General features: G+C 37.7%; 2 protein-coding genes across 2 annotated transcripts; one reads left to right on the forward strand and one right to left on the reverse strand.

Moving 5' to 3' along the window:
• Positions 1-928: 928 nt before the first annotated feature.
• On the reverse strand, positions 929-2819 carry SLP2 (Calcineurin-like metallo-phosphoesterase superfamily protein). Its single transcript, XM_010279953.3, has one exon. The coding sequence runs from the start codon at positions 2772-2774 to the stop codon at positions 1566-1568; it is 1209 nt and encodes a 402-aa protein (XP_010278255.1). The 5' UTR covers positions 2775-2819; the 3' UTR covers positions 929-1565.
• A 1367-nt stretch (positions 2820-4186) lies between these two features.
• Positions 4187-21259, forward strand: LOC104612516 (DUF842-domain containing protein). Its single transcript, XM_010279952.3, has 3 exons — positions 4187-4442; positions 4545-4682; positions 20912-21259. Exons 1-3 carry the CDS (start codon positions 4314-4316, stop codon positions 21092-21094), a joined length of 450 nt encoding a protein of 149 aa, XP_010278254.1. The 5' UTR covers positions 4187-4313; the 3' UTR covers positions 21095-21259.
• Positions 21260-25613: the final 4354 nt, after the last annotated feature.

Here is a 25613-nt window from a genome sequence, read left to right on the forward strand (position 1 = left end):
TATAAAAAACGATAAAAAGAAGAAAAATTAATATAAATAAAAAAAGAACCAACTTTGGGAGACACCTTTCTTGAGGAAAGAACATTTCCATGATTCTTTTCACAAACCAAATGAAGAATATGTAGTTAAATAATAGGCTCCATTCCAATTTCATGTGCATCATTGCAAAAGACTGGAAATCCATTTTCAAGGTCTACCAGTTGCCATTTTAGAATTTAGATACTACATCAAATTTTCTACTGGATGAAAACTTTTAGATAAAAAGATTAAAAGAAAAAAAACAATGTTATAAAAACAAAGTGAATGCATAATTTACCCACTTACCACCACAAAGAAAAAAGGACAAACTTGTGAATGAAGCTTTCATAATTCTGTTGACCATAAAAAAATAAAATAAAAATAAAGAATGAAGCTATGGCTCAGTGCCTCAGTTTGGAAGGAGTACAAATATAAATATGTAGAGTGCAAAATCTTGTATTTTGTATTATTTTGTATGTATTTGCACTCTACATATTTGCATTTGTACTCCTTCCAAACTGAGCTTAATGTATATGAAGGCCAGCAAAAAAAAATGTATATGAAAGGCCTAAAACCAATAATCTTGAAATAGGAGAAAAATAACCCATCCAGCAAAAACCCCAGACTTTTGGAGATAGAGATCTCACAAGTAATTCTAATTCCACAAAACAAATTGAAATTAAAAATTCGGTCAACTCCACCCACAACCGCAACTAAACCATACCAAATCAACTAGACCATCATCATCATTATCTATATGGGGTCAACTAGATATAACTTGCAAAGAAAACAATGAAACCTATAAAAGAACAAGTTTATCCCACTCATCCAAATTGGCAGCGGAACTAATACCTTTCAGTCTTATAGAGCTGGACAAGCAGGAAAAACTCCTTTCACAACACAACAATGATGCTGTTAAAGATTTAAAACATTAAATCATATATAAATATGGTGCATACAATAAACAGTTAAAACTAAGAAAATGATGGTATATAATAATGATAAGCAATGGAAGATGGAATATCCGCTTCTACAACAACTGAAATGGTGAACAGAAAGGAGGTAGGAAAACGCAGCTGCTTGAAAGGAGAAATGGGCAATATCACACAGGCATATTATCTGTCAACCAAACCTTCACTGCTTCACCACCCATTAATGTGGAAACTGTGTCAATGAACGGAGAAAACCCTGCAACTGATACCCATCACCATCAAATTTCTGACACCTTTCTTTCCATCTTCAAGTTCCTCATTTCTGAAGCACCATGCAGGAGCTTGTCCATCTACATCTAATTGATTTCTTCTAAAAGAATACTGAAGTTCAAATCTTAAACTTAGAATTCCCACAACTCTAACCACCTTAATGCTCAAATGGTGCGGTAAACAAATTATATACACATTAGATTCTCTAAATCGATTGTTTGTATGAATGGTTCAAACTACTTTCATGAATTACACACAAAGTGATCCTCAGAATGATTCTTATAGGAACTTTTCGTTCTCCAGATTTTCAAATAAAGAATTTCATGGGTTGAAGTCTCAAACACCTTAAGCCTTCACTTCAATTTGATTTGGTCCATGTTCTTGGAGCAACAACCCAAGCCCTTCCTTCCGATCCTCCTTAAGCTGAGATTCATACCTTTTCTGATACAATGGATTCGAAGTCAAGACCCGTAATCCAGAATTCCCACTTATCTCCAAAACTTCAGGCAGCCCATCAATACATCCCTTTGACATGCCTACATCAATCCGTATGGCTCGGTTCTCACAAACAGCATTAATCCCTGATCCTTGAATCGTATGACCCATAATCATTCGCTTTGCACCAGGGATTGTCGCAAGCACGTGTTCAAGAGTTGAACAGTCACAATTCTTAGCCAATTCGTCTGAGAATCTCCTTAACCAAACAACAGAATCCCTCCCTCGCATGAAACTCGGCGAGAATCTCCCTCTCAAGCCATTAATCCAATCCCTAACCTCTTCATTTATGCGTTCCAATCCGTAATAAACATGGTTTTGGAGGAGCCCGCCATGAACAAAGACCGATTCACCGACAACGAGTACAGTAACATTACCGGACAAAAACCTACTAGAAATCGGACCCTGGGGACGCAATGCAGCAATTCTAGCCCTGAAACCATCGTGAAATTCTTTCTTGATTCCACGAAACACCAGCGGAATCCCCTCGAAGATATCCTTCGGCTTCTCCAATCCATCGCATAGACTCTTCATCGAATTCCCAATACGAAACCAGTCGGCCCAAACCTTAAACTCATCAAGACCGGACTGAGTTACGTACCTGAAATCACCCTCAATGTTCATGATCTCGTGATTCCCATTCATAATGATAATCGACCCGCCGCATTTCGACGCCTCGCGCTTCAACTTCTCCAGGAAGTAGAGGATCTTGAGCTCATCATTGCCGCGGTCTAGGACGTCGCCAACTTGGACGATGGTGGCGTTGCCGCCGATCCATCGGTCGGAGGCGTCGATAAGGCCGGCGAGTCTAAAGGCTTGCTTGGATTTATGGAGGTCACCGTGCAGGTCACCGATGGCGACGAGGCGATCAGGAGAGGGGTATCTGGTCTGAAGCGGATGAAGGGAAGTAGAAGTTCCATCAGGGCTTTCATGGGGAGAAATAGGGTTAGGGTTTTGAGGTTGGGGTAAGAAGAGGCCACTGACAGAGAAGTCGACAAACGTGTCAATGAAGGAGGAGACGAGGAGAGGGAGGTCTCTGCATGTTGAGTCTTCTTCCATCTCTCTCTCTCTCTGAAAGGGAAGGGAGAGGATTCGTTCCAGCCGTCCCGGGAAGTAAAAAAGGGTCATTGATTTGCCTGGAACCCCTATAGTTCCACATATTTTCTAATAACTACTTTTTCGTTTACATATTACTAAACCACCCCATAATTTGTAACTGCTTTACTTTAATCGACCTTATAGAGGAATCGTTCGTAGTTTTTTTACCGCCTATAGACTATAGTTCCACATACATCATTTTTTTTACCGCTTTTACTGTCATCTCACCAATTCAAGGTGGGCCCATATCAATATATCAAGGGTTGTGATTCACCGCTTCAACCCAAAACTATTCGAAAGATGTAATATGTATTTCTCCCAAATTATAGACTAGGTTTTAATATTTTCTATAAATTGTTGAAATTTCATCAGTTATTATTGGCAATAGCACGGCCTTTCCTGAACTTTCTGATTTCTGACATTGTTGTTAACCTTAGGAAGACTAGAAAAGAGGCTCTGAAAGAGGTGTGCCTCCTCCCTATTGAAAGTAGGACTCTTACTTTGAGTATCTACAATTCTACACCCTTCCACTAACTCAAGTACTCAACGTTGTGTCATGTGTGTTAATAATCAAAATCGTTGATGTTATCATTTCAATATTTTTAATGTCAACATTGCCCTTAGAAGAAAACATATGATTTTATACTCACCAAAACACCCTGGAAAGAGTCATCTATATCCCATCCATACGTTCGGATCTCCTGCCCATGTTTATCTCAGTCATACATGAAGAATATCTCATCCTGTGCATAGTGTTATGTAGAAGAAGACAGGAGTAGTGTGTTGTGGGTAGGCGTGGGAGATTCGATGTTTCTAAATCCACCCATTATGATCTATATATCCACCACACTCGATTATTTTTTTCTCAAAACACAAAAAATGATAAAAATTTTAAAAACTACACTAATAGAAAAAGAAAACAAATTTTCAACAAAAATGATAATGTGTTTTTCTCAAAAATATATTTAAATAAAAATCAGAATTGTAGAAAAGAAACATAAAATGGTAAAATCTTCAAAAAAAAAAAACATACATTTCAAGTAAAAAAAGAAAAATTAAAAGAAACAAAGAAAATGATTAAAATTTAAAAATATATATTTCAATAAAAAAGTAGAAAATGTAAAAAATAAATAAAATTCATAAAAATCAATATATATATATAATTTAACAAACTATATAGAAATTGAATAAAAAACACATATTTTATGAATTTTATTGCCAATGTAATAGGGAAGGGCAAATTTAGAAACCAATTTACTGTTCAAATGGTTAAAAATGGGTATTTTGGTAAATTTGCCCGCTTTCATCGGCTCAAGATAAATTAAGGTACTGAACCGAAACTGTCAGAAATTACATAAAGTAAGCTCAGGAGAAAAATATTTACCCTAATATTTTTGACATTGTTCAGTGTTCACAGCAGATGGCGGAAGTGTCCATTTGAACCCAAAACCTCCTTCTGTTCTGCACTTCTGCGTTCAGTTTGTCTCCCGACAGAGAGAGATGAATCACGTAGCAGCAGCTGAGGAGCGAATAGTTTCAGAGAGATTGAAGCGCAAACTCAACGAAGTGAATGCGGCAGCTCAAGCTCAACTGTCTGGAATACAGGACCATGTTAATTTCACCCTTCAGGTTCTTTTCTCTTCCTCTCATCGTTTTCCCCTTGTTATTTGATGGACTTGTTTTTCTTTTTTGTATTTTTAATTCAACAAATTGTCTGAATGGCGATTTCAGAAAGCGTATTTCAAATGTGCATATGAATGCTTCGAGAGGAGACGAACACAAGAAGAGATAAACCACTGCGTGGAAAATTGTAGCGTTCCAGTTCTTAATGCCCAAAACATGGTTGAGAATGAGATGGCCAAGTTTCAAGTTAGTTTCCTTTTTCTTCCTCCTGGGGATATATAACCAGTTCACTTCTTTTTTATTAGGATATTTTCGTTGGGAGTTGAGACGTGCTAAATATATTAACTTGCCCTTTGTTGCTATGATTGCAGATTATCGTCTTCTTCTCTGCATTTAGTCATGGTCACTTGCTTTATTTGATATCTATTTCTTTAAGATTGTTGATTATGGATTAGCGTACTGTTGTAATGATCAATTACTGAAACAAGAATGTTGAGTAATTGATGTTTCATACTGAAGTCGAGAAAGATTAGAATCGCAGAACGGGGTTAATGTAGCCAACCCCAAATATCAGGATAAGGCTCAGATGAACTTAGCCATTAGAGATGCAAGAAAAGCTGTATCTTTTTTATTTTTATTTTTATTTTTAATTTTACACTTTTATTCGCATTTAGGGTTTGATCTTATTGTTCAAACAAAACCGTTATAAAAACTAGACTAGCAATGACCCACTTCAGCCATTTAGAGAAATGCAAGAATTGTTAACTTCAAGGAAAAAAAGGAGAAGTGATAAATATACAGAATGGTATATCATTTGATGTTGACCTTAGAATTTCCTGAACGCAGTACTCTTTGTTTTGTGTTAATATGTTTTTGAGAGGGGGGAGGGGGCACTTTTTTTCTAGCACAGGCATATGTGTACATGTTATTGGATTTATATAATCACTTCAAGAAGTTATCTTCCCCAAGTGTCCTCTCTCTCTTGTATAAGTATCTCTCTTATATAAGTAAGCAAAGCCTTGGTTGCATGTTGGTATGATTTTACTTATTTGTGATTGTCAAGTTTCCTAGATGGTAGATTACGCAAGGAAGCAGACACCGCAATATGCATTTATACATATAGGCATGTACATAGAAACTCAAGGATATATTGTATATGTAGTTCTTGTCTTTCAACCAGAATTATAGGCGTAAGGGCTTCCCTAAACTGCAGTTTTTTAGTGGAAAATGCTCATTAGAGTGTAATCATAAATTTTTACCATGATGCTCCAGAGTTTTAGGTTTCAGTTTTGTTATTGTCTTAGATGCCTAGTAAAGTTATGTCATCAGGACTTGGTCTTCCTTATATAGCAGTTTGGACTTTGGGTTGGGAGATACATCCTTTTCCATCTCTCTCCCCTCATGCCATACACACTGAGTTTCTCATCCCACTTTCTCTCTCAGTCTTGCTCCATGTCCACAATAAGACTTTTCTTCTAGGGAAGTTTATATAAAAGAAATTAGGACTTCAAACAACTGATATTTGTTTGAAAGTCATTGACACAAGGTAATGTATTAAGAAATTTAGTTTTTTTACTTGAATTTCATGGAATTCAAATATTTAATAAATTTTATTTGTTTTGTATAAAACTATAAAGTAGCTTTTTCCTTTTGTACTTTTCTTGGAATCTGTGGACATGGGAATGATTCTTACTTGATATTAGAACAAGAATAAAATAAATAAGGATGCTAAAAACCCTAGCAAGAATCCAGATCCAGTCCAGGCTGAAGTAGGAGAGAAGACGTTGAAGAATGAGTGCTCAAAGCAAGTTGAGATTGAACAGAAATAAATCTCAAAGTGCCGCCCCACTTTTCTTTAATTATAATAGAACTGAAATTACATTATTACACCTGAAACAGAAAAGCAAATAAATAACAAAGAAAAATAAATGGAAAAAGACACACATGCCCATGCACAAGTTGGGCTAGGCTGGGCTATCACTTGTGCCTGCCCACCTGCCCGTGCTGCACTATGTCGCGTTGTGCTATACTATGTGGGCGGGCAGGCGGTTATGAGTTGCAAGATTCTTGGCTTTTTTTTGGTGGGTGGTGGTGAAGTAGTAACCACATAACCCATTGGATTCTATTTAGGTTTCTTCCTTGGATGACTCCATGGATGAATGAAAGCTTAAAACACCACTCCAACTCTGTGAGAGGTGCAATTCATTGACCTAGATTGTTGAATCCTGGAGTTTGGTCGACAAACCCAAGCACTGTGGATATTATCCAAGAGAAGGTGAAATTAGATTCTAGGACAGTGTTGTTACAATGTTCCACGCTCTCAAACTGATAAGTTCTCTTACTCTCCTGATTGTAGATTCTCCAGATTAGTACAGTTGCTTTGGTTTTTCTAGTTCTGGGTGTGTTTCTCTCTGTTTCAGGTCTATTTTGCATTGTCTCTGGTCTGTTTCATACCTTTTGAACCTGTTTCACACCTCTACATTGGCTTAGCAGTGTTAATTTTGTGGTTTCTTGGACGTTTCACAACTGCTTTTTGTTAGATTTATTGTTTAAATCATGGTTTTTCCTTTATATCTCCAAAAGGTATAAATGTATAGGATTAATGTAGATTGAGGGATTAAACATCTGGTCAACCTAGAAGGTTTTTTACATGCTGAATGCTTTTGATGTGCAAAATCAACATGTGCCCATGATAGGGTAGGCCAAATCAACATTTTTGGCCTGTTGCTGAGGCAATCTGGAGTTTTCTTTTAATGAATCATTATTTATCAAAAAAAAAAGGCTCCCTACTTAACCTGATTAGGAAACTATTTTTCCTACGAAACATAGGAGCTTCTCACATTTGGCAACTGTATGCTCCTGCTCCATTGTCTTTTTCCCCCCTTTGAGTTTTCTTGGTGATCCTCTAGACTAATGTGTAGAATGTTCTTTTACATGTTAACTCATACCCTCTGTCCATGTGTTGCACTTCTATATACCTTTCCTTAGTGAATAATATAGCCTGTCATTTTATATATTTTTCCTTTATCCCTCTCGATTTCATTAATGGCAGCATTTACCTCCCACAAATCAAATTTCCAATTCCTCAGCTTGGTTAGCACTTGGCACATAGCAGATAATGTGGCAAGTTCCAGTATGTCCAGTTTGGGTCTATCAGCTCATCTTTCCTTATGGAGATCAAAACAGAATTTAAAAATGGTATATTTTAATCCGCTTTCTTCCTACACCATGTGACAGTCCACCATTAGCCTTTTTAAGGAATTCTTTCATCACCTTGCATCCATGATATGATGGAAGAGTTTGGTATTTCTGTCCACCCTCTTTAAGCCATGTAATCCAAGCCTGTTGCTTCCATTTAATCTCTTCTTGGTAGGCAAATTTATCGTTTGGTAGACAAGCCTATCACATATGATACATTATTAGGAGTAAATTACCTCCTTTTAGGATATAAAAACAATTTCTATGGTGACAAATTTCTACTGAACTAAACACCGAGTCCCCAATAACTAGAATTATCTAAACATTTAATAATACTTAGGTTATGTTTGGTGATTAAGTGGTTAAAATAAGCACTTGTTGCACAAGTGCTTATAGTAAGTGCTTATTTTAACAACCACTTAAGGCTGTTTGGTGACCCACTTGCCAAATCACTTATTGTGCTTTTTAAGCATTTATTGGGGTGGGGATGTTTGGTGAGCTACTTTCCCCACAAGTGCTTATGTTGACATAAATGACACTTTTAGCCCTCACTTCACTCATACATATAAATAATGCTTTTCACATAATTATATTATACATTTCAATGAACGCTTGCCACATCACCACATCATGACACATGAGAGCCCACATGGGCCCACACGTAGATAATAATAATAATAATAATAATAATAATTCTAGAAAGCACTTTCAATAATAATAATAATAATATTATTATATAATAACAAATAATAAATACTTCTAGAAAGCACTTTCAATGATTAATTTTCACAAAATACTTCCAAAAAGTGCTTTTAAGGAGTAGTTTTCACAAAATACTTTCTGATAGCACTTTCAAGGTGCAATTTTCACAAAATACTTCCAGAAAGTGCTTCTAAGGAGCAGTTTTCACAAAATACTTCAAAAAAATGCTTTTAAGGAGTAGTTTTCACAAAATACTTCTAGAAAGCACTTTCAAGATATAGTTTTCACAAAATACTTCTAGGAGAGATTGTGTGTACACCACTCCAGTGCAGTCCATGGTGTGTTTGGGTTCTTTGTGAACCCAAGTATCATAGTAAAACTCACTCACCTCAGAGTCAACCTCCATAATGCACTCCAACTCCTCATCGGTGTCCATCACCCCATTGTAAGGTAAGCTACTATTGGAATCTGACTCGGTATCCGATACTACCTCAGTCTCCGTTTTGGTTTCCTTATCGGTAGCCATCTCTTACACTATCACGCAATTTAATAAAGAGAAACAAAATTTATAATCATAGAATGGAAGACATAAATGCAAAAAAAAAAAAAAAACCAACTAGCTATTTGGGGTAATCCTAGGTCAGAAGATTTTTGGAAGCCAGTCATTGAAAGATTTGCTAGGAAGCTAGCTCTTTGGAGGAGGAATTACATCTCTCTTGGTGGAAGGATAACACTGATCAGAGCCACGTTGGTAAACCTCCCTATTTACTTCCTCTCAACCTTTAGAATACCCTATAGAGTGGCAAGGAGGTTAGAAAAATACATGAGAGATTTCCTTTGGGATCTAGGAGAGGAGAGGAAGGATCACCTGATAAATTGGGATCAAGTTAGAAAGTCCAAGAGTAAAGGGGGTTTGGGAATATGAAATATTTCACTTAGGAACTCAGCTCTACTAGGAAAATGGTTGTGGAGGTTCCCTTTTGAGAGAGATAGACTGTGGCACAAAGTCATTGTGAGTATCCATGGTTTGGATGGGAATGGTTGGGATGCAAAAGTCGCCCCTCATGTATCCTCTTGTTCTCCTCGGAAAGCTATCCATGAAATTTACCCATCTTTCCTTAATTCCATTCGGTTTGATGTGGGCTAGGGCAATAAAGTTTGTTTCTGAGAAGATCTTTGGGTGGGAGATAGTCCACTCAAAGACCTTTTTCCTGACCTATACTCTTTGTCAAACTTAAAAGGGAAAACAATAAGTCTTTTGGGTAATCCTGGCCCAAGTGGGATCAATTGGAATCTGGGTTTTAGAAGGGGCCTGAAGGAAAATGAATGTGCATCTTTAATTCACTTGTTGGATATTCTAGGACAAGTCCTTTTGGACCCGTCCTTGGAAGATTCCAGAATTTGGAAAGGCTCCATAGATGGCCTCTTCTCTTGTTCCTCTTTCTTTAATGTCCTTGCCTCACCTAACAACCCGGCTGGGGACTTCCCTGTAAAAGAAATTTGGAGTAAGCCTATCCCCCCAAAAATTCAAGCCTTCTGTTGGGAAATTTTCCTTGGTAAGGTTAATACGTGTGATATGCTGCAGAAAAAAGGCCTTTTGCTTGCCTTTCTCCTCACATGTGCTCCCTTTGTAAGGAAAGTGGTGAGACCTTGACACACCTTTTTTTATCTTGTTCTTTTGTGCTTCATGTTTGGGATTCTTTTTGTATTCTCTTTGGTTGCAGATGGGTTTCCCCTCAAGATGTGGTAGGTCTTTTTAACCGTGACTTTTTTAGGCAATCAAAGAAAAGAGGGAAGGTTATGTGGAAAGCTACAAAGGCAGTTATTTGTTGGGTGATATGGGAAGAAAGGAATAACAAAATATTCTTAGAAAAGAGTAGAACCACGGAGGAGGTGATTGACAAAATCAACGTTGAAGTAGCACATTGGGTAAGTTCTTTGCATATATTCCAAGAGTTCTTAGTCACAAACATTATAAGATCCTGGACAGAAGTAGCACAATCTTCAAGAGTGAAAGAGAGAGTAAGGTTGGAATGGAAACCTCCAAATGGTAATAGAATTAAACTGAATTTTGATGGAAGTTCATTTGGGAATCTGGGATTGTCAGGTATCGGGGGAGTAATCAGAAATTCTGAAGGGAGGATATTAGCCTTATTCTCTGGACTTATTGGCATGGGCAACTCTCTAAAAGCTGAGGTAATGGCATTGCTACAAGGATTGAAGATAGCCAAGCAACTAGGAATGAGGCAAATTGAGGTTGAAGGGGATTCCAAGGTGATCATCTCTTGGGCTAATAACAATAGAACTATTCCGTGGACCTTCAAACAAGTGATATGGGAAGTGGAAAAGGTTGCAAGGGAGATAGAAGTAGAATTCAAATGGGTTAGAAGGAGTGCAAATGGGCTAGCTGATTATCTTGCTAAATAAGGGGCTTTGAGGCAACAATTGTTTTGGGCTGCATTGTAAAAGGGACAGAAATATGTATTCGTGTGGGACTTCTTGTTCCATACACATTGTTGTAAAACTTCTTAAATCCAATTTCAAATAAAAGTTTCCTTTGATGATAAAAAAAATAAATAAATGCAAAAAAAAAAAATAAAAAGCACACACTTAATTAACATTAAAACGTAAATTAAGTCCAGCAATAGTAATCCTAAGGCATACTTATCAAAATAAAGAGTACTCAAGTTCTCAAGTCTGTACGACAAAAAAACAAAACACAGATTACTGCAAACAAGTTTCATACTTTATCGGAATGCTCGTATAACTCTTTAATCATCTTCAATCGCAAGCAGGAGACCTGATTGCAATAAACAAGTCATGAAATTCACCCTTCATGAATTGGAGACTAGCAAACATGAATATAGGACTCCCCTCCTCAATCTTAGGGATCTCACTCAGGAGGTTCATGCAACGTTCCATAGAGCTTAGCCTTGTGTCCTTGCCAACTCTATGAGCAGTTGTTAGCTCAAATGTAGAAGCAATTCTTTCCAAATTCTTGTTGATCCATATAGCACCCGTTGTCTTCTTTCTCCTGGTAGAGCTGCTACTCCCCCCTGTCTCTAGGGATAATTCTATATGAGTGAGTGCTAGCTAGGGCCATTCTAGCCTCCTGCATTGTTTCGGATGCACTCATGGTGTAATTCCTCATCCATTCGGTCGTTATCTAGAGTTGGTTGGGTTAATGGTACCACCTCCGTAGTGCACCCTCATTCGGTGCCCAACTATTGTAATCGTGGGCAAATATGCCACCAAATATGATGTCCAAATCTGCTGCATGGGGAAGACCCTTGTGTCTAAATTGTGCTGCATCAGGGTATGTCTATCACACAAGGACATAACTATGTAAGGTTCTGCCTAACAAAATGATTAACCTACATGTTTATTGTATTAAAATGCTAAATTATACCATACCTTTAGATAGTCATCCCAAAAGTCATCCCCAACAGTGAATGTTTCATTCATTGGATCCCAACCTAAACCGGTATAAGTCGACAGTTTATGGAATATCTTTCATGCATTCTTTACTACATCCCAGTGATTCTTCATTTGTTTTTGGGTGTAGTTTGAACTCCTAAATAACATTTGCCCATCCTTGTCTTTCCATGGTAGTATTGGTTCGGTGGCTGGCAATGACTTGTTGCAAGCAGAAGTCAACCCAATTTTTTTTTGCAGTTCGGGAGTCCAAGTAGCCTGGGATCTCCCCACCCCCCATTTTTTCCTTGACTACTAGCCATAACCTACAAGTTATAATTATTATTGTAATAATAATTATGTTAGTAATGATAATAAAATAACAATGAGAATTTGAAAAAAGGATAATATTAACTATACAATTATGATATTAATAATAAATCAACAAATGAAAATTCGGATTATTCAAAAAAAAAACACAAAAAAGATCACCAATACCAATGGGACTTTTAAAAAAATAGGATAATATTAACTATACATATTAATAATAAATCAAAAAAAGCAAAAAAAAAGTTCACCAATACCAATGGGAATTTAAAAAATAAAATAGGATAGTATTAACTATACATATTAATATTAAACCAACATATTAATAAAAAACACCAATACCAATGAGAATTTAAAAAACTAAAATAGGATAATACATATTAATAATAGTGCAATAAATGAAAATTCGGATTATTCAAGAAAATATAAAAAACCCCACCAATATCCTATATAAAAAAATAAAATAGGATAATATTAACTATACATATTAATAATAAATCAACAAAAGAAAAAAAAAACACAAAAAAGATCACCAATACCAATGGGAATTTAAACAAGTAAAATAGGAAAATTTGGGTTATTCAAAAAAAAATATTAAAAACATCACCAAAAAAAATTCATGAAAAAATGCAATGTGAATTTAACATTACCAAATAATATTTACTAACAAAGCTTCACCATTACACTAAACAAATAAAAAAAATGCAATCACAATTTTTCAAAAAAAAATTCAAACATTTAACTAATTATTAATCACAACAACATATACAAAACATAACAAATATTCATATAAAAAATAAAGAAAAATGCAATCACAAATCAAGAATACATGTAAACATTTAACTAAATACTAATCACAACAAAATATAAAAAACATCACAACTATACATATCAAAAATAAAGAAAAATGCAATCACAAATCAAGAAAAAATATAAAATTGATACAAAAAATCTGTAACCCACATATTTTTGGCATTCAACAAAAAAATGCAAAAAAAAAAAAAACTACTCATGCATAGAAACCGTCACATAGACAATGCAAAAAAAAGCACAAATATTTCGGATTTCTCACTTGAAAAATCTGAAAAAATGAATCAGACAAATATTCACCCAAAAAAACAAAAAAATAACACCAAACATGGAGGGGAGGAGTTTAGGCGAACTAACCTTCGTTCGCCAGAGGCTAGACGGTGGGGTGTCGCCATTAAACTCGCACAATCACAGATCTGTGAACAGGGAGAAGAGAGAGGTTTCAGGCATTAAAAAAACCCTTCAAAGTGCTTCAAACCGAAAAAAATATGCACAAAAAGAGTCAAAATGGCAAAACAGCAGGTTTGCCGGCCGTTTTTTCGCACCATTGATCTTCGTTGGTGGACTTGTAACTGAGTTCACCACCCTCTGCGTTTGTCCTATTCGAATAGGAGGAGAGGGAAGAAAACCCTCGCGTGGGGGTAAAACCGATATTAAAAAATATTTAGGGACTGAATCGTTTCATTCGATTTGAAAAAGCACTTCCCCAAGAAGTTTTGAAAAAAAGCAACTCCTATGTCACCTTTTTATAAGTACTTTTTAAAAAAGTACTTCTTGGTGACTCTTTTACTAAACACACATAAGTACTTCTTTACCACTTAATGTGAGGTCCCAACACATAAAATAAGTTTAACAAGTGCTTATTCTAAGTGAAATCAAATAGGGCCATAATAGGGGGATATCCTAGAGTTGAGTTTCCTGAGGCCTTAACACAATCCAACTTGAAATCAAGTTGGGTTAGTCCAGTTTCAGGTTGACCCTACCATGAACTAAACAAGATAGATACCCAAGTGCATCTCCACATACTTTTACCTCTCTTCTTAGGTGGAGAGAAAAAAAAAGAGGTGTTCAACAAACTTTTCCTATTCCTCAAAGGAATGCACCTACAACAATGCAAAGAAAAGAAATGAATGTTGGATATGTTGTAAGGCTTATTTAATTGTTACTTTATAGTTGCTGTTAGTAGGTTGTCCTCTTAAGATACTGTCAGTTAGTTATTTTTCCTTTTTTCTTTATTAGTTTGTTTCTAGGGTGTGCTGCCAGGGGCATACTTGTAATTTCTATTCTTTTTTTTATTAAGTTAATATAAATAGTGAACTGGCATCAACCAGAGATAGTTTTTTTTTTTCTCTCAATAGCCCTTTCCTTCTCTTTCTCTCTCTCTCGTCTCCCATTCTCCATGAATGATTACATGGTATCAAAGCAAGTTTTTAGGTTGTAAAAGAATTTCGGTCCCTCCTGTTTGGACCTGCTTCGCCTTTTTTTCCTTCTTTAAATTCTTGGATGTGGAAGACAGAGAAACCCTAGCAGATTACTGGCGGCACCTCCTGTGGGTTCTTCCTTGGTCGTAATATCAAGGAAACCCTAGTCGAAGAAGGGCGATGCTGATAGAGACTCCCTTTCTTCTCTGTTCGATGCTGTGAAGTCGATTTCTGGTTGGCACCTTCGTACAGGTGCTGGACAGGTGTGTTCTTGTTTTTGTCTTTTTTCGGCCAATGGTGTAAAGGCCTTATTCCTTGGTTCTATACATTCGTTTGGATGCTGGATTGTTAGACTGTATGGGTTATAGTCGGACTGATAGTAATGTTTGCCTTGGCTGTGGTGGACTGATTATCGGGCTGGTTTAATGACTGAACCATCACAGGGTTGATTTCAGCAGTTTCTTGTTTTCTTCCTCACATCCCATAAGTAAATTTCTTGAGGGTTGGTATTCTGCTTGTGGCTGTTGTGTAGTTGTGTGGGATTTGGACTGTTTTCAGCAGTATTCTATGGCAAGTTATGAATCAACTTCATCGGGGGTTACATCGACCTGCAACACAGCTGGTATGGGAGGTGAAAACATGATGTTTCCCATGCCAATTACCCCTTTAAATGGTTTGAACTACCTGGAGTGGGCTAAAAGTGTAAAACTCTATGTAATGACAAGGGGAAAAGCTGGTTACATAAATGGAAGGGTGAAAGAACCGAAGGGTGAGACAGCTGAACATGATAGGTGGGACCAAGAAAACAGTATGGTGATGTCTTGGCTCCTTGCAGCCATGGAACCTAATGTGAAGAAGAACTTTATGTGGGCAGACACCGCTAGTGAGATCTGGGAACAGGCCAAAACTACATATTTTGAGCAAAGGCATTATGCCAAGGTTTACCAGTTACAAGCTGAATCTTCAACCTGTAAATAGGGAAACCGTAGTTTGTCTTCATATTATTCAGCCCTTACCTCCATATGGAAAGAATTGGATCATTATCAGGCTATAGAGTGGAAACATGATGATGATGCTAAGGCCTACAGGAAGCTGGTCTCTCAGCAACGTGTGTTTGCCTTCTTGTTGGGACTGAGCCCTGCCTATGAACCTTTGAGGGTTCAGATCCTAGGAAGCAAAGAGTTGTCGTCGGTTCACGAGGTATACTCCCATGTTCAATCGGAAGAAAGTAGGCGGAGTGTTATGGTTACAGCTGAGGGGGAGCAACAAGTTGCTTTGGCTGCGATGAATAATAACTCCACGGGGAAGAAAAGTGACACTAAGAAGACTGATGATAAAGACAAGTTGTTTTGTACCCACTGTCGGCGTTCACGGCATACACGTGACACATGTTGGGACATCCACGAGAAACCCAAGTGGGCAGTGAAGAACCAAGAATAGGGTAAAGGTCAAGGTCAGAAGAAGATGAACACAACACAGAATGCAACACATGTGGCAACCCAAGATACTCAGGTTGTCGATACTACCCAGAACCACCTTAATAATTCTGACCCCAAGGAAGATATAATGAATTCCTTCAGAGAACACCTGGAGTCTTATGGTAGGGCTTTGCGACAAATGGATAGCTCAGTCACTGGTACTCCCTCTACTTCATTTGCATCTACATCAGGTAATACGACTTCTGCATTCCATGTCACTCCCACGGGTTCCCCTTGGATCATTGACTCAGGGGCCTCCAACCACATGACCGGTAAGCCGAACTTGTTTCAGACTTATAGCCTTTTGTCAGGAAGGGATAGAGTGAGACTTGCAGATGGCTCATTTTCCTCCATTGCAGGCCAAGGATCAATATCTCTTCCCCATGGCCTTAACCTGAATTGTGTATTGCATGTCCCTCAACTTCCTATAAATTTGCTTTCAATTAGGAGTATCACAAGCTCTTTAAACTGTAGTGTAACCTTTTTTCCTGGCTCATGTGTTTTTCATGACCTAACTTCTGGGAGGACAATTGGTAGAGGGAGCCTAGTGGATGGTCTCTACATTCTCGACAACAAAGCTGGTCTCTTGGTGTCATCCTCAGAGTCACATAGTCAGTCAAATAAGAGTCAAATTTTTTTGTGGCATAGTCGTTTAGGTCATGTTTGTTTTGAAATAGTAAAGTCTTTGTTTCCGGTTTTATTTAAGTCATGTTCAATGTCAGAGTTCTAGTGTCAAACGTGTCAGCTGAGCAAACAATGTAGAACAACTTTTCACGCAAGTAATAAAAGATCAAGTGTTCCTTTTCATGTTGTGTATTCTGATGTATGGGGGCCTACTAATGTAATCTTTGAGGGCGGATATAAGTACTTTATCACATTGATCGATGATTACTCTCGCTATACATGGGTATTTCCTATGCGTAGTAGAGACGAAGTTTCAAAGATTGTGAAAGACTTCCAGAGGATGGTATTTATGCAGTTCCATGTTGAAATACAAATCTTCCAATCCGACAATGCAAAAGAATACTTCCATGGTGAGCTCAATGAGTCTTTGTCTCCCACGGATCTATTCATAGGAGCTCATGCGCCAGAACACCACAACAAAATGGTGTTGCAGAAAGAAAAAACAGACACCTCCTTGAGGTAGCTTGCGGGATGATGTTACACATGAATGTTCCAAAAAGGTTTTGGGTGGATGCTATACTTGCAACTGCTTATGTCATCAATCGCATGCCCTCCAAAGTGCTAAACTACATGGCCCCTCATTAGTTATTGTACCCTTAGTCCCCTTTATTTTCTATTCCCATGAGAGTCTTTAGTTGTCGTGCCTTTGTCTATGATTTGTCTCCATCTCGAGGTAAGTTAGACCCTCGGTCCATTCCTTGTATCTTTCTGGGGTATCCCTCCTCTCAAAAAGGGTATCGGTGCTTTGATCCTGTTAGTCATAAGTTTTTTGTGTCTATGGATGTGTCCTTTGAATCTGAGCCATTCTTCCCTACTTCTCCTCAGGGGGAGAGTAGTAGTGTGGAAGAGGAGAAGCAGGTTCAGGTCCGCCAAGTATCTCTTCCTTCTATTCCGGACCTTGCTCCCTTTCGTGTCTTCCAACGTACACGCCATAGAGATCAGTAATGTGATAGAGATGTGGAGCAGCCAAACATTGAGCAACCGACACCGTTAGACTCCCAAGAGGTAAGTCCAGTCCTTGTTGCACCTACTGATACCCCTGCTCCTACTGTGGATGACCTTGACATTCCTATTGCTCAACGAAAGGGAGTCAGTCATGCACTACCAAACACCCCATTACCCATTTTGTCTCTTATGATCACATTTCCCCCTCATACCGAGCTTTCCTATCTGCAGTTGATCGCATCCTTGTTCCCAGAAATGTTGCAGAAGCCTTAAAATGCCCCGAATGGACAGATGCCATGAAGGAGGAGATTAATGCTCTTCACAAAAATCAAACTTGGGAATTGGTGGATCTTCCAAAGGGGAAAGACCCCGTGGGGTGTAAATGGTTGTTTACGGTTAAACACAAGGTAGACGAAACAATTGAAAGGTACAAAGCAAGATTAGTAGCTAAAGGGTACACCCAAGTGTACGGGGTTGACTATGATGAGACTTTTGCTCTAATAGCTAAGATGAACTCAATTAGGGTTCTCCTGTCATTAGTTGCTAATATTGACTGGGAATTGCATCAACTGGACATAAAGAATGCTTTTCTGAATGGTGAAAATAAGGTGTGCAAGCTACGGAAGTCTCTTTATGGCTTAAAACAATCTCCCAGAGCTTGGTTCAGTAAGTTTCACATGGCAGTTCAGCAGATGGGCTTCAAACAATTCCAGTCTAATCATACTCTCTTTGTGAAGAGATGTCAGGAACAAGTTGCTGTATTGATAGTGTATGTGGATGATATCATCATTACAAGAAGTTGGAGTTCATAAATACAAAAATTGAAACAATCCTTGCATCTAAATTTGAAGTGAAAGATCTAGGTCCCCTGAAGTATTTCCTTGGGATTGAAGTCGCCCGCTCAGAAAAGGGTATATTTATCTCTCAAAGGAAATACACCCTTGTTCTATTACAGGACATCGACAAATTAGGTGCAAGGCCAGCAGATACTCCCATGGATGTTGACCACAAGTTGGGTGACTGTGATGGTGAACCTCTGAAAGATGTGAAACAGTTCCAAAGGTTAGTGGGAAAGCTGATTTATTTGTCCATGACCCGTCCAGACATTGCCTATTCAGTTGGGGTTCTAAGCCAATTCATGCACTCTCCTAAGAAACCACACATGGAGGCAGCAGAGAGAGTTCTTAGATACTTGAAAAAATATCCCGGAACAGGTCTATTATTCAGTAAACATAATCATCTAAAGGTGGAAGTCTTTACAGATGCTGATTGGGCAGGTGTTGTGGATGACAGAAAGTCCACGAGTGGGTACTACACATTTGTGGGAGGAAACCTAGTGACCTGGAAAAGCAAGAAACAAAGTGTGGTAGCAAGGTCAAGCGCTGAAGCTGAATATAGAGCTATGGCACATGGGGTGGCTGAAGTCCTTTGGCTAAAGAATCTTCTAGGGGAGCTTGAAGTTGTTGTTCATAATCCTATGTCTCTTTACTGTGACAACAAGGCAGCAATAAACATCGCCAGCAACCCTGTCCTACATGAGAGGACCAAGTACATTGAGGTGGACAAACACTTCATAAGGGAAAAATTGGAAAAAAGAGAAATTTGCATCCCTTATGTCAACTCCAAGGAACAACTTGCTGATGTCCTCACAAAAGGGCTTCCATACTCGCGGCACAATGAGTTATGTGACAAGCTGGGCATGATAGACATATTCAACCCAACTTGAGGGGGGAGTGTTGTAAGGCTTATTTAATTGTTACTTTATAGTTGTTGTTAGTAGGTTGTCCTCTTAAGATACTGTTAGTTAGTTATTTTTCCTTTTTTCCTTATTAGTTTGTTTCTAGGGTGTGCTGCCAGGGGCATACTTGTAATTTATATTCTTTTTTTTATTAAGTTACTATAAATAGTGAACTGGTGGCAGCCAGAGATAGTTTTTCTTTTTCTCTCAATCGTATCTCCCTTTCCTTCTCTTTCTCTCTCTCGTCTCCCACTCTCCATGAATGATTATAGGATACAAATGGGCAAAGAGATTAGTAGGTCAAATATAGTTTCACAATTGCTCTATAAAGAAACAAATGTGAGGTTAGAGATGCTAATTGAACCTTTTCTTTTGAAGGTTCTTGCAAGTATTGATTTTAACATGGAGCATCTCCAACTACAAATCCTAAAGAAGCACAAGTGAATGGACCAGTAAGATTATTAACAGTCCAAATTTTATTAGAAGCTTCAAGGAATACACTCTTGAAGGATTCAACAAGTGAGAAAACATCTGAAATTTCAAAACCTCTTAAACCACTCCTTATATCTAGATCCTAGACTAATCCTTGCTTGGAACAGTTGACACAATGGGCGAGTAATTTTTCTTTGTGCATAGAGAATAATAAAGGACTTGAAATTTGTCCTTTAGGGGCAGTTCCCCACCAAAATTCTTCTGAAAATTCAGTTCTATTGCAAAAATGTAGGATGGATAGAGAAAACCTGACCTGATCCATTATTTTGGATTCAGATCTTAAAGCCAGCATCCATTTAACAATTTGATCAGATGTGGATTTGACCTCATCTGATCTGATTAACATCCAAGTCCTATTAAGATATTATCATGTATGTATGTAACAGCAAAGCGGTTTCAGATTAAATCTGAATGTAATCCAAGTCTGACATTTCAGATTTGGATTTGAAGTTTCAATAATCGGACTAGATTTGGGTGTATATGGATCCTATCAAAATTGTTTTGCCTATTGGTATCTCTCTCTCTCTCTCAAATTGTTTAATCTTAAGCAACATGTAGTCCTATTTATTAGTGGGAGGTTGGAATCGAAATCATTACTTCCATGATAGTAGTCGAGTAGGACTGCAATCAGTCCTAGGTATAATGTGTAATAAACAAAGAAAAACAGATTGAGAAAGAGAGAAGAAGAGAGAGAGAAGAAGAGAAGGAGAACACGAAGAGGAGAATTCAGAAAGAGTGTGGTTGACTAGAATTGTCGCCCCACTCAACTATTTATATTAATAATCCAATAAAGGGTAAAAGGGCTGAATTACCCCTACTGCTTACATGGCAAAAAGAAATAATAACTACTAACTGAAACTAACTACCATCATAAATAAGCAAACAACAGTGGGGACTACATAAATAACATAGTGGGGACCACATTAATGTTCTCTACAGTTTATACCTGGAGGGAGGGAATGGGTCAAGCTTGTGTTACATAATTTCACTAGCAGTAATGGGTCATGCTGTTCTCATTGTCTGCAACAGGTTCATATTATCATATACAATCCATACAGTGAAATAATCTACTCAAAGCTTGAAGTCTATAAGTGGAACCCTCAGTTTTTTTTCTTTTCTTTTTACCTTTGACCAAGAAATACGTCCGTCAGTTTCAATATGCATGTAATGTAAATCCTGTGGTTATAAGAGGTATGTGATTACTATGCTTAACTGCTGTCTCCACAGATTACAGAGATTAAGTGATTTGTGATTCTTATGGCACAGGAAAGGCTGAACAGGTCTTTAATGGTTTGCCAAGACAAGTTTGAGGCCGCAAAGCTTAAACAGATAAAGACTGGGGCAATGAATGATTTGGAGTCATGTGTTGAGGAAGCAATCCAAGGAAGCATCCAACTATTGCCACATGTTGTTGATCAGTTGAAGGCTTCCTTGTCCATTGATGGATAAATCATTGGAAATCTTGGGAAACTATCTCTTTCCCTTTCTATTCATGTTTTTTTGTACTGTTAACGAAATGAAAAATGATGATATCATGCCATACAGTGAAACAACCTGATTTTTCTGATTTTTCAGCAAAGAAAACCCAGATGAAATAAAGACATATTTTGATCAGGCCTAGCTGAATTTTGGTTTATTTCCCAGAATTAGATTGTTGGCAGTCTTATCTAGGAACATGCAAGTTTTTGACTAATGGGTAGGTAAACTTATTGACCCTGCGGGTTGAGGTAGAGTCTGGTTTGGGTTACAAAAATTTGGATACAGAGTAACATGTGGTAGAATTCTTACTGGGTTCTGAAGTTGAAGGTGCTTACTTCTTAGAGATTACATGGGAGCTATTGACTGTATCCTTGCAAATCAGAATGCCTCTAGGTCAGAGGCTCATCAGTCATCATAATGTCACCAAGCCGTGAGAAGAAGCTCTAAGTATTTCTCAATCAAATGGATCAGCTAATTCCTCGTTTCGTTGTGATTTATGAGGATTTGTTAAAGAGGATGTTAATAGCTAGTTATGGAGAAAATGCCTTGGGCTAGTATGTTCTCACATCGCCATTCTTCACACCTGCCAGAAAGAGTAAAAGAAGAGAGGCACTTCGAACGTTTTGGATTATCCATTCCCACCCGGAATGAAAAACAATTATTTATCAACCAATCAGGATTATTTATCAACCAATCAGGATGCCAATCCGCCCATAATCCCATGGGAGAACTGAGAAGCCAACCAAATCATCCTCGGTTACAGAGCAATGAGATTTTTCATTGCCATAGTCCCCTCAAGCGATTCTTCACCATCATGATAGAGGCTGCATGAGGTATCCACTTGGGCTCCATCTATCCTCAACTCAACATTAAAGGTCTGTTCGGTTCGCAGTTGGAATTGGAAGGCAATTCCCTCAAACGGAAATGGGATTCCAATTATGCTCAATCCAACGGTTGAAATTGGAACTGGCCATTCCAATTTTATTAAGTTTATTATTTATTGAGAACAAATCCTACTCCTTTTATTGTTACATGTGATTAGTAATAGAAAGACATAAGACTACAAGCGAAAATGGAATCATCTAGGGGTCCAACTTGGGCGGGCGTAGCCCAAGCCCGAACCGGCCCAACCTAAAATTTATACGGGCTGGGCTCGGGTCCAAGAAGTTGGACTTTTTATTTTTCAGGCCGGGCCCGGGCTAACTATAGACATTTATATTTACATAGGTGTATACACATAAATTTTGCATACATATATACATATACGTACATGCATACATTTGTATACATATTTACCTATATCTTTTTTGAAGGCTTCAATCATGTTTCATTCATTCAAGAGATTGATACAAATAGATGCCAATAAGGTCAAGTAAAGTTCAGAGACAAATTCTCAAGAAGAACAAAACAAAGAGATGGATGTAGAAAAATCGGAAGAACTTCTGCAACCAAAGCAAGGTGACTTATCATCACCAACAGAAGTGGATAAGTATAACTCCAAACCACCATAACTGGAAAGCAAACTGACAAGAGCCGTTTCCAACTAAAACGAAAACTAACAGAGGAGGTTACAAAGCCACAAGCCATGATCTGTAACTTCCAACTACTCCAAACCAAACGGAAAAAGACAACAACATCTGTAATTGTCACCCAGCACACTGGAGAACTGTTGACTACGAGTTGCCATCCAAAGAATGCCGGAGATCTGTAACGTCCATCCACAACGCTGAAAAACAGTAACTGCCATCCGAAATGCTAGGGAACTGAAATTTCCATCAAGACGTCGAAGCACTATCACTGCCATTCTGGACGCCAAAGAATTGTAACTGCCTTCCAAGGCGTTAGAGACGGCAAAACAAGTGGCAATTTCCACCAGTGATTTTCGTAGAAAGGAGACTAGAGCAAGGACTCCATATCAAAATGTCCACAGAAAGAAAGCAAACATAGAAAATAGGGAAGAAGAGAGAAACAGAGGTAATAAGGAGAGATAAAGGAACAAACGAACAAATGGGAAAAGGGAGAAAAGGAGAACAAAAGAACAGAAAAATGAAAAAACAAAAGAACTTACAGAAGGAGAACAGAAAAGGAAAAACAAGAAAACAGATGAAGCACATAAATAGAGAACAAACTAACATATGGGAACAAGGGAAACAAGAAAATAGATGAAGCACAGAAATAGAGAACAAACTAACATATGGGAACAGGGGAAAAAAAGAGAACAAAAGGACAAAGAAAAAAAACAAGGAAACGAACAGAGAAACAAACAAAACACCAAAAGGAAAAGAAAACATCGAGGGATCTTGAGAGTAAGCCTCTTTGGAAACAGAGAGAGGAGGGGGGGGGGGGGGGGGGGGGTCACCCCTAGCAAACTTCTAAACGGCGGACAAGGAACAAATGAGAGACGGGGAAAGAAGAAATGTTTAGTTCTCTAAACTTCAGAGTAAACGGTTAGAATAGGTTCATTGACCACCCTGAGCCCGACCCGAGTGCATCAAATTACAGTACATGCTGGGCTTGGGTTGAAAAAATCGGGGTTGACCTAGGTTCCGGTCCGGGCTTGGGCCTTAAGCCCAAATTTTAGGGTCAGACCCGGGTTGACCATAAACCCGGCCCAACCTGCCTGAGTTGCACCCCTAGAATCATCAAGCCTTCATCATCACTCTTGCCTCAGATTCTTTGCCTCAAACTTGTCAATGGCTACCTGCAACTCATCTATACCCCTAAGATCCCTCATGGTGTAGAAATAAACCCCAAACATATTCTTTCTCCTTGGTTTAGCATATTGCTGAAGTAGTTTTTGTTATAAGCAATATCCTCCCTATGAGGAATTGAAGCCATTCAGGTGTCACAATAAAGAAATAAAGCATATGCATATTTCATTTTGAGTATCCTCATGAAATTTTTATGTTATAATTTGAGTATCACAAGCAGGACCGGTTTTGCTTGGACCCGTTTAAATCAAAATCATTTTGCATGGATTGGACAGACCAATAAGACATATTGAATTGGCCCAGTATGGTCCAAAGTATATTTTGGATTGGATTGGGCTAGGCCCATCCATAATGGATTTATATTGGATTGGGTTAGATTGAACCAATATCTAGTCCATTAATAGAAGATAAGAACACAGGTGTCAATAGACCTGATTTGGATTGGAACCAATTTGAACAAATTGGATGGTCCAGGCATTGATTGGATTGGTCTAAAATGGTCTAGAGTATTATTCATCAGATTCGATTGGACCTGGTCCATCTTTAATGGACTCATTCTGGATCGGATCGGATTGGGCCAAACCAGGTCCAATTGACACCCCTAAATCCTTTCAACAACTTAATGCACCCTAATTATGCTTCTTCAAAATGTCTCTATGTCTTCAAATTGATGCTTGATAGGTGATTAATCTAAAGGAAAGATCATGTGAGGTGGACATTCTTGTATGTATATGGATTAAAAAATAATATAAAAAACAAAGAATTAATTAAAACAATCGGACTCTCTAATATTGTATATTCGTCATATTAAACAAAAATAAATATGATAGATAAAAATTATTTTTTTTTATGAAGATTGCATTTATTTGCAATACAAACATAAATATGTACTCTTTTTCGGTTAATAGATGCAAAATGGTTCACAGTTGCAATTCCATTTTGTTCTTTTCTTGTTTGTTTCAAATTGATGCAAAAGGCTGTACGGTGGTCTCTCTCACACTCAATCGGCGGAATAAATGAAAAATATAATTTTGTATAAAAAAATTGGATACAGTAATACACTCTCCTCATGATACGAAAATGTCAGAAAAGACATTTTTACATCCTTAATCGTTGCATTTTTGTATGGCAAACAAACACTCACAAATCTGAACTAGGGTACATAAATACCCTGGTTTGACGTTTGTATCGATCGCAAACAAATGCAGTCTAATGATAAAAACGAAATACAAAATATAAAGACAACAAATTTGGTACACCATGATTTAATTACTTGTCATTGTTACATGAATCCTGATAAAAAGATTGAGATTACTATTATTATTATCTGAAATTACCATGTGTAAAGCAAGTACATGAATAAAAACGTAAAGGATGAAGTATCCTATTATTTCTTTGAACGAATTGGGATTTATTCCTCACAGAGTGCACCTCACATTGGCTTCACAATACATCCCACCATGTATTAGAAACATCTCCTTTGAATAAAAACACGCAAGTACAGAAAATATTCCCGATGTGCGGCTGGAACACGCTGTGAGGAGCATGGTTCAAAGTATTGGTGTAATACACCTCTGTATATCAGCAGAGGTGTATCGACACTTTGAAGTTTGAACGAATCCCCCCTTTCCCTTAGTGTTTTTTTTTTTTTTTTAAGTTTTAGTTTTAAATATAGTTATATATATTATTTTAAAAAAGAATGAATTGCCAATACACTTGTTCGGAAAGATAGAATAGATACACTTGATACGGGGTATATCATATGGAAATTTTGATCC

The sequence above is a fragment of the Nelumbo nucifera genome, chromosome 2 (genome assembly GCF_055504915.1).
Source record: "Nelumbo nucifera cultivar China Antique chromosome 2, China Antique-T2T, whole genome shotgun sequence".
Taxonomy (NCBI): Eukaryota; Viridiplantae; Streptophyta; class Magnoliopsida; order Proteales; family Nelumbonaceae; genus Nelumbo; species Nelumbo nucifera.

Excerpts from the sequence above, each read along its gene's own strand:
- SLP2 (XM_010279953.3), bottom strand. The coding sequence starts at position 2,774 with ATGGAAGAAGACTCAACATGCAGAGACCTCCCTCTCCTCGTCTCCTCC.
- LOC104612516 (XM_010279952.3), top strand. The coding sequence starts at position 4,314 with ATGAATCACGTAGCAGCAGCTGAGGAGCGAATAGTTTCAGAGAGATTG. Across the intron at positions 4,443-4,544 it reads ATGTTAATTTCACCCTTCAG|AAAGCGTATTTCAAATGTGC; the intron begins GTTCTTTTCTCT and ends TGGCGATTTCAG. Across the intron at positions 4,683-20,911 it reads ATGAGATGGCCAAGTTTCAA|GAAAGGCTGAACAGGTCTTT; the intron begins GTTAGTTTCCTT and ends CTTATGGCACAG.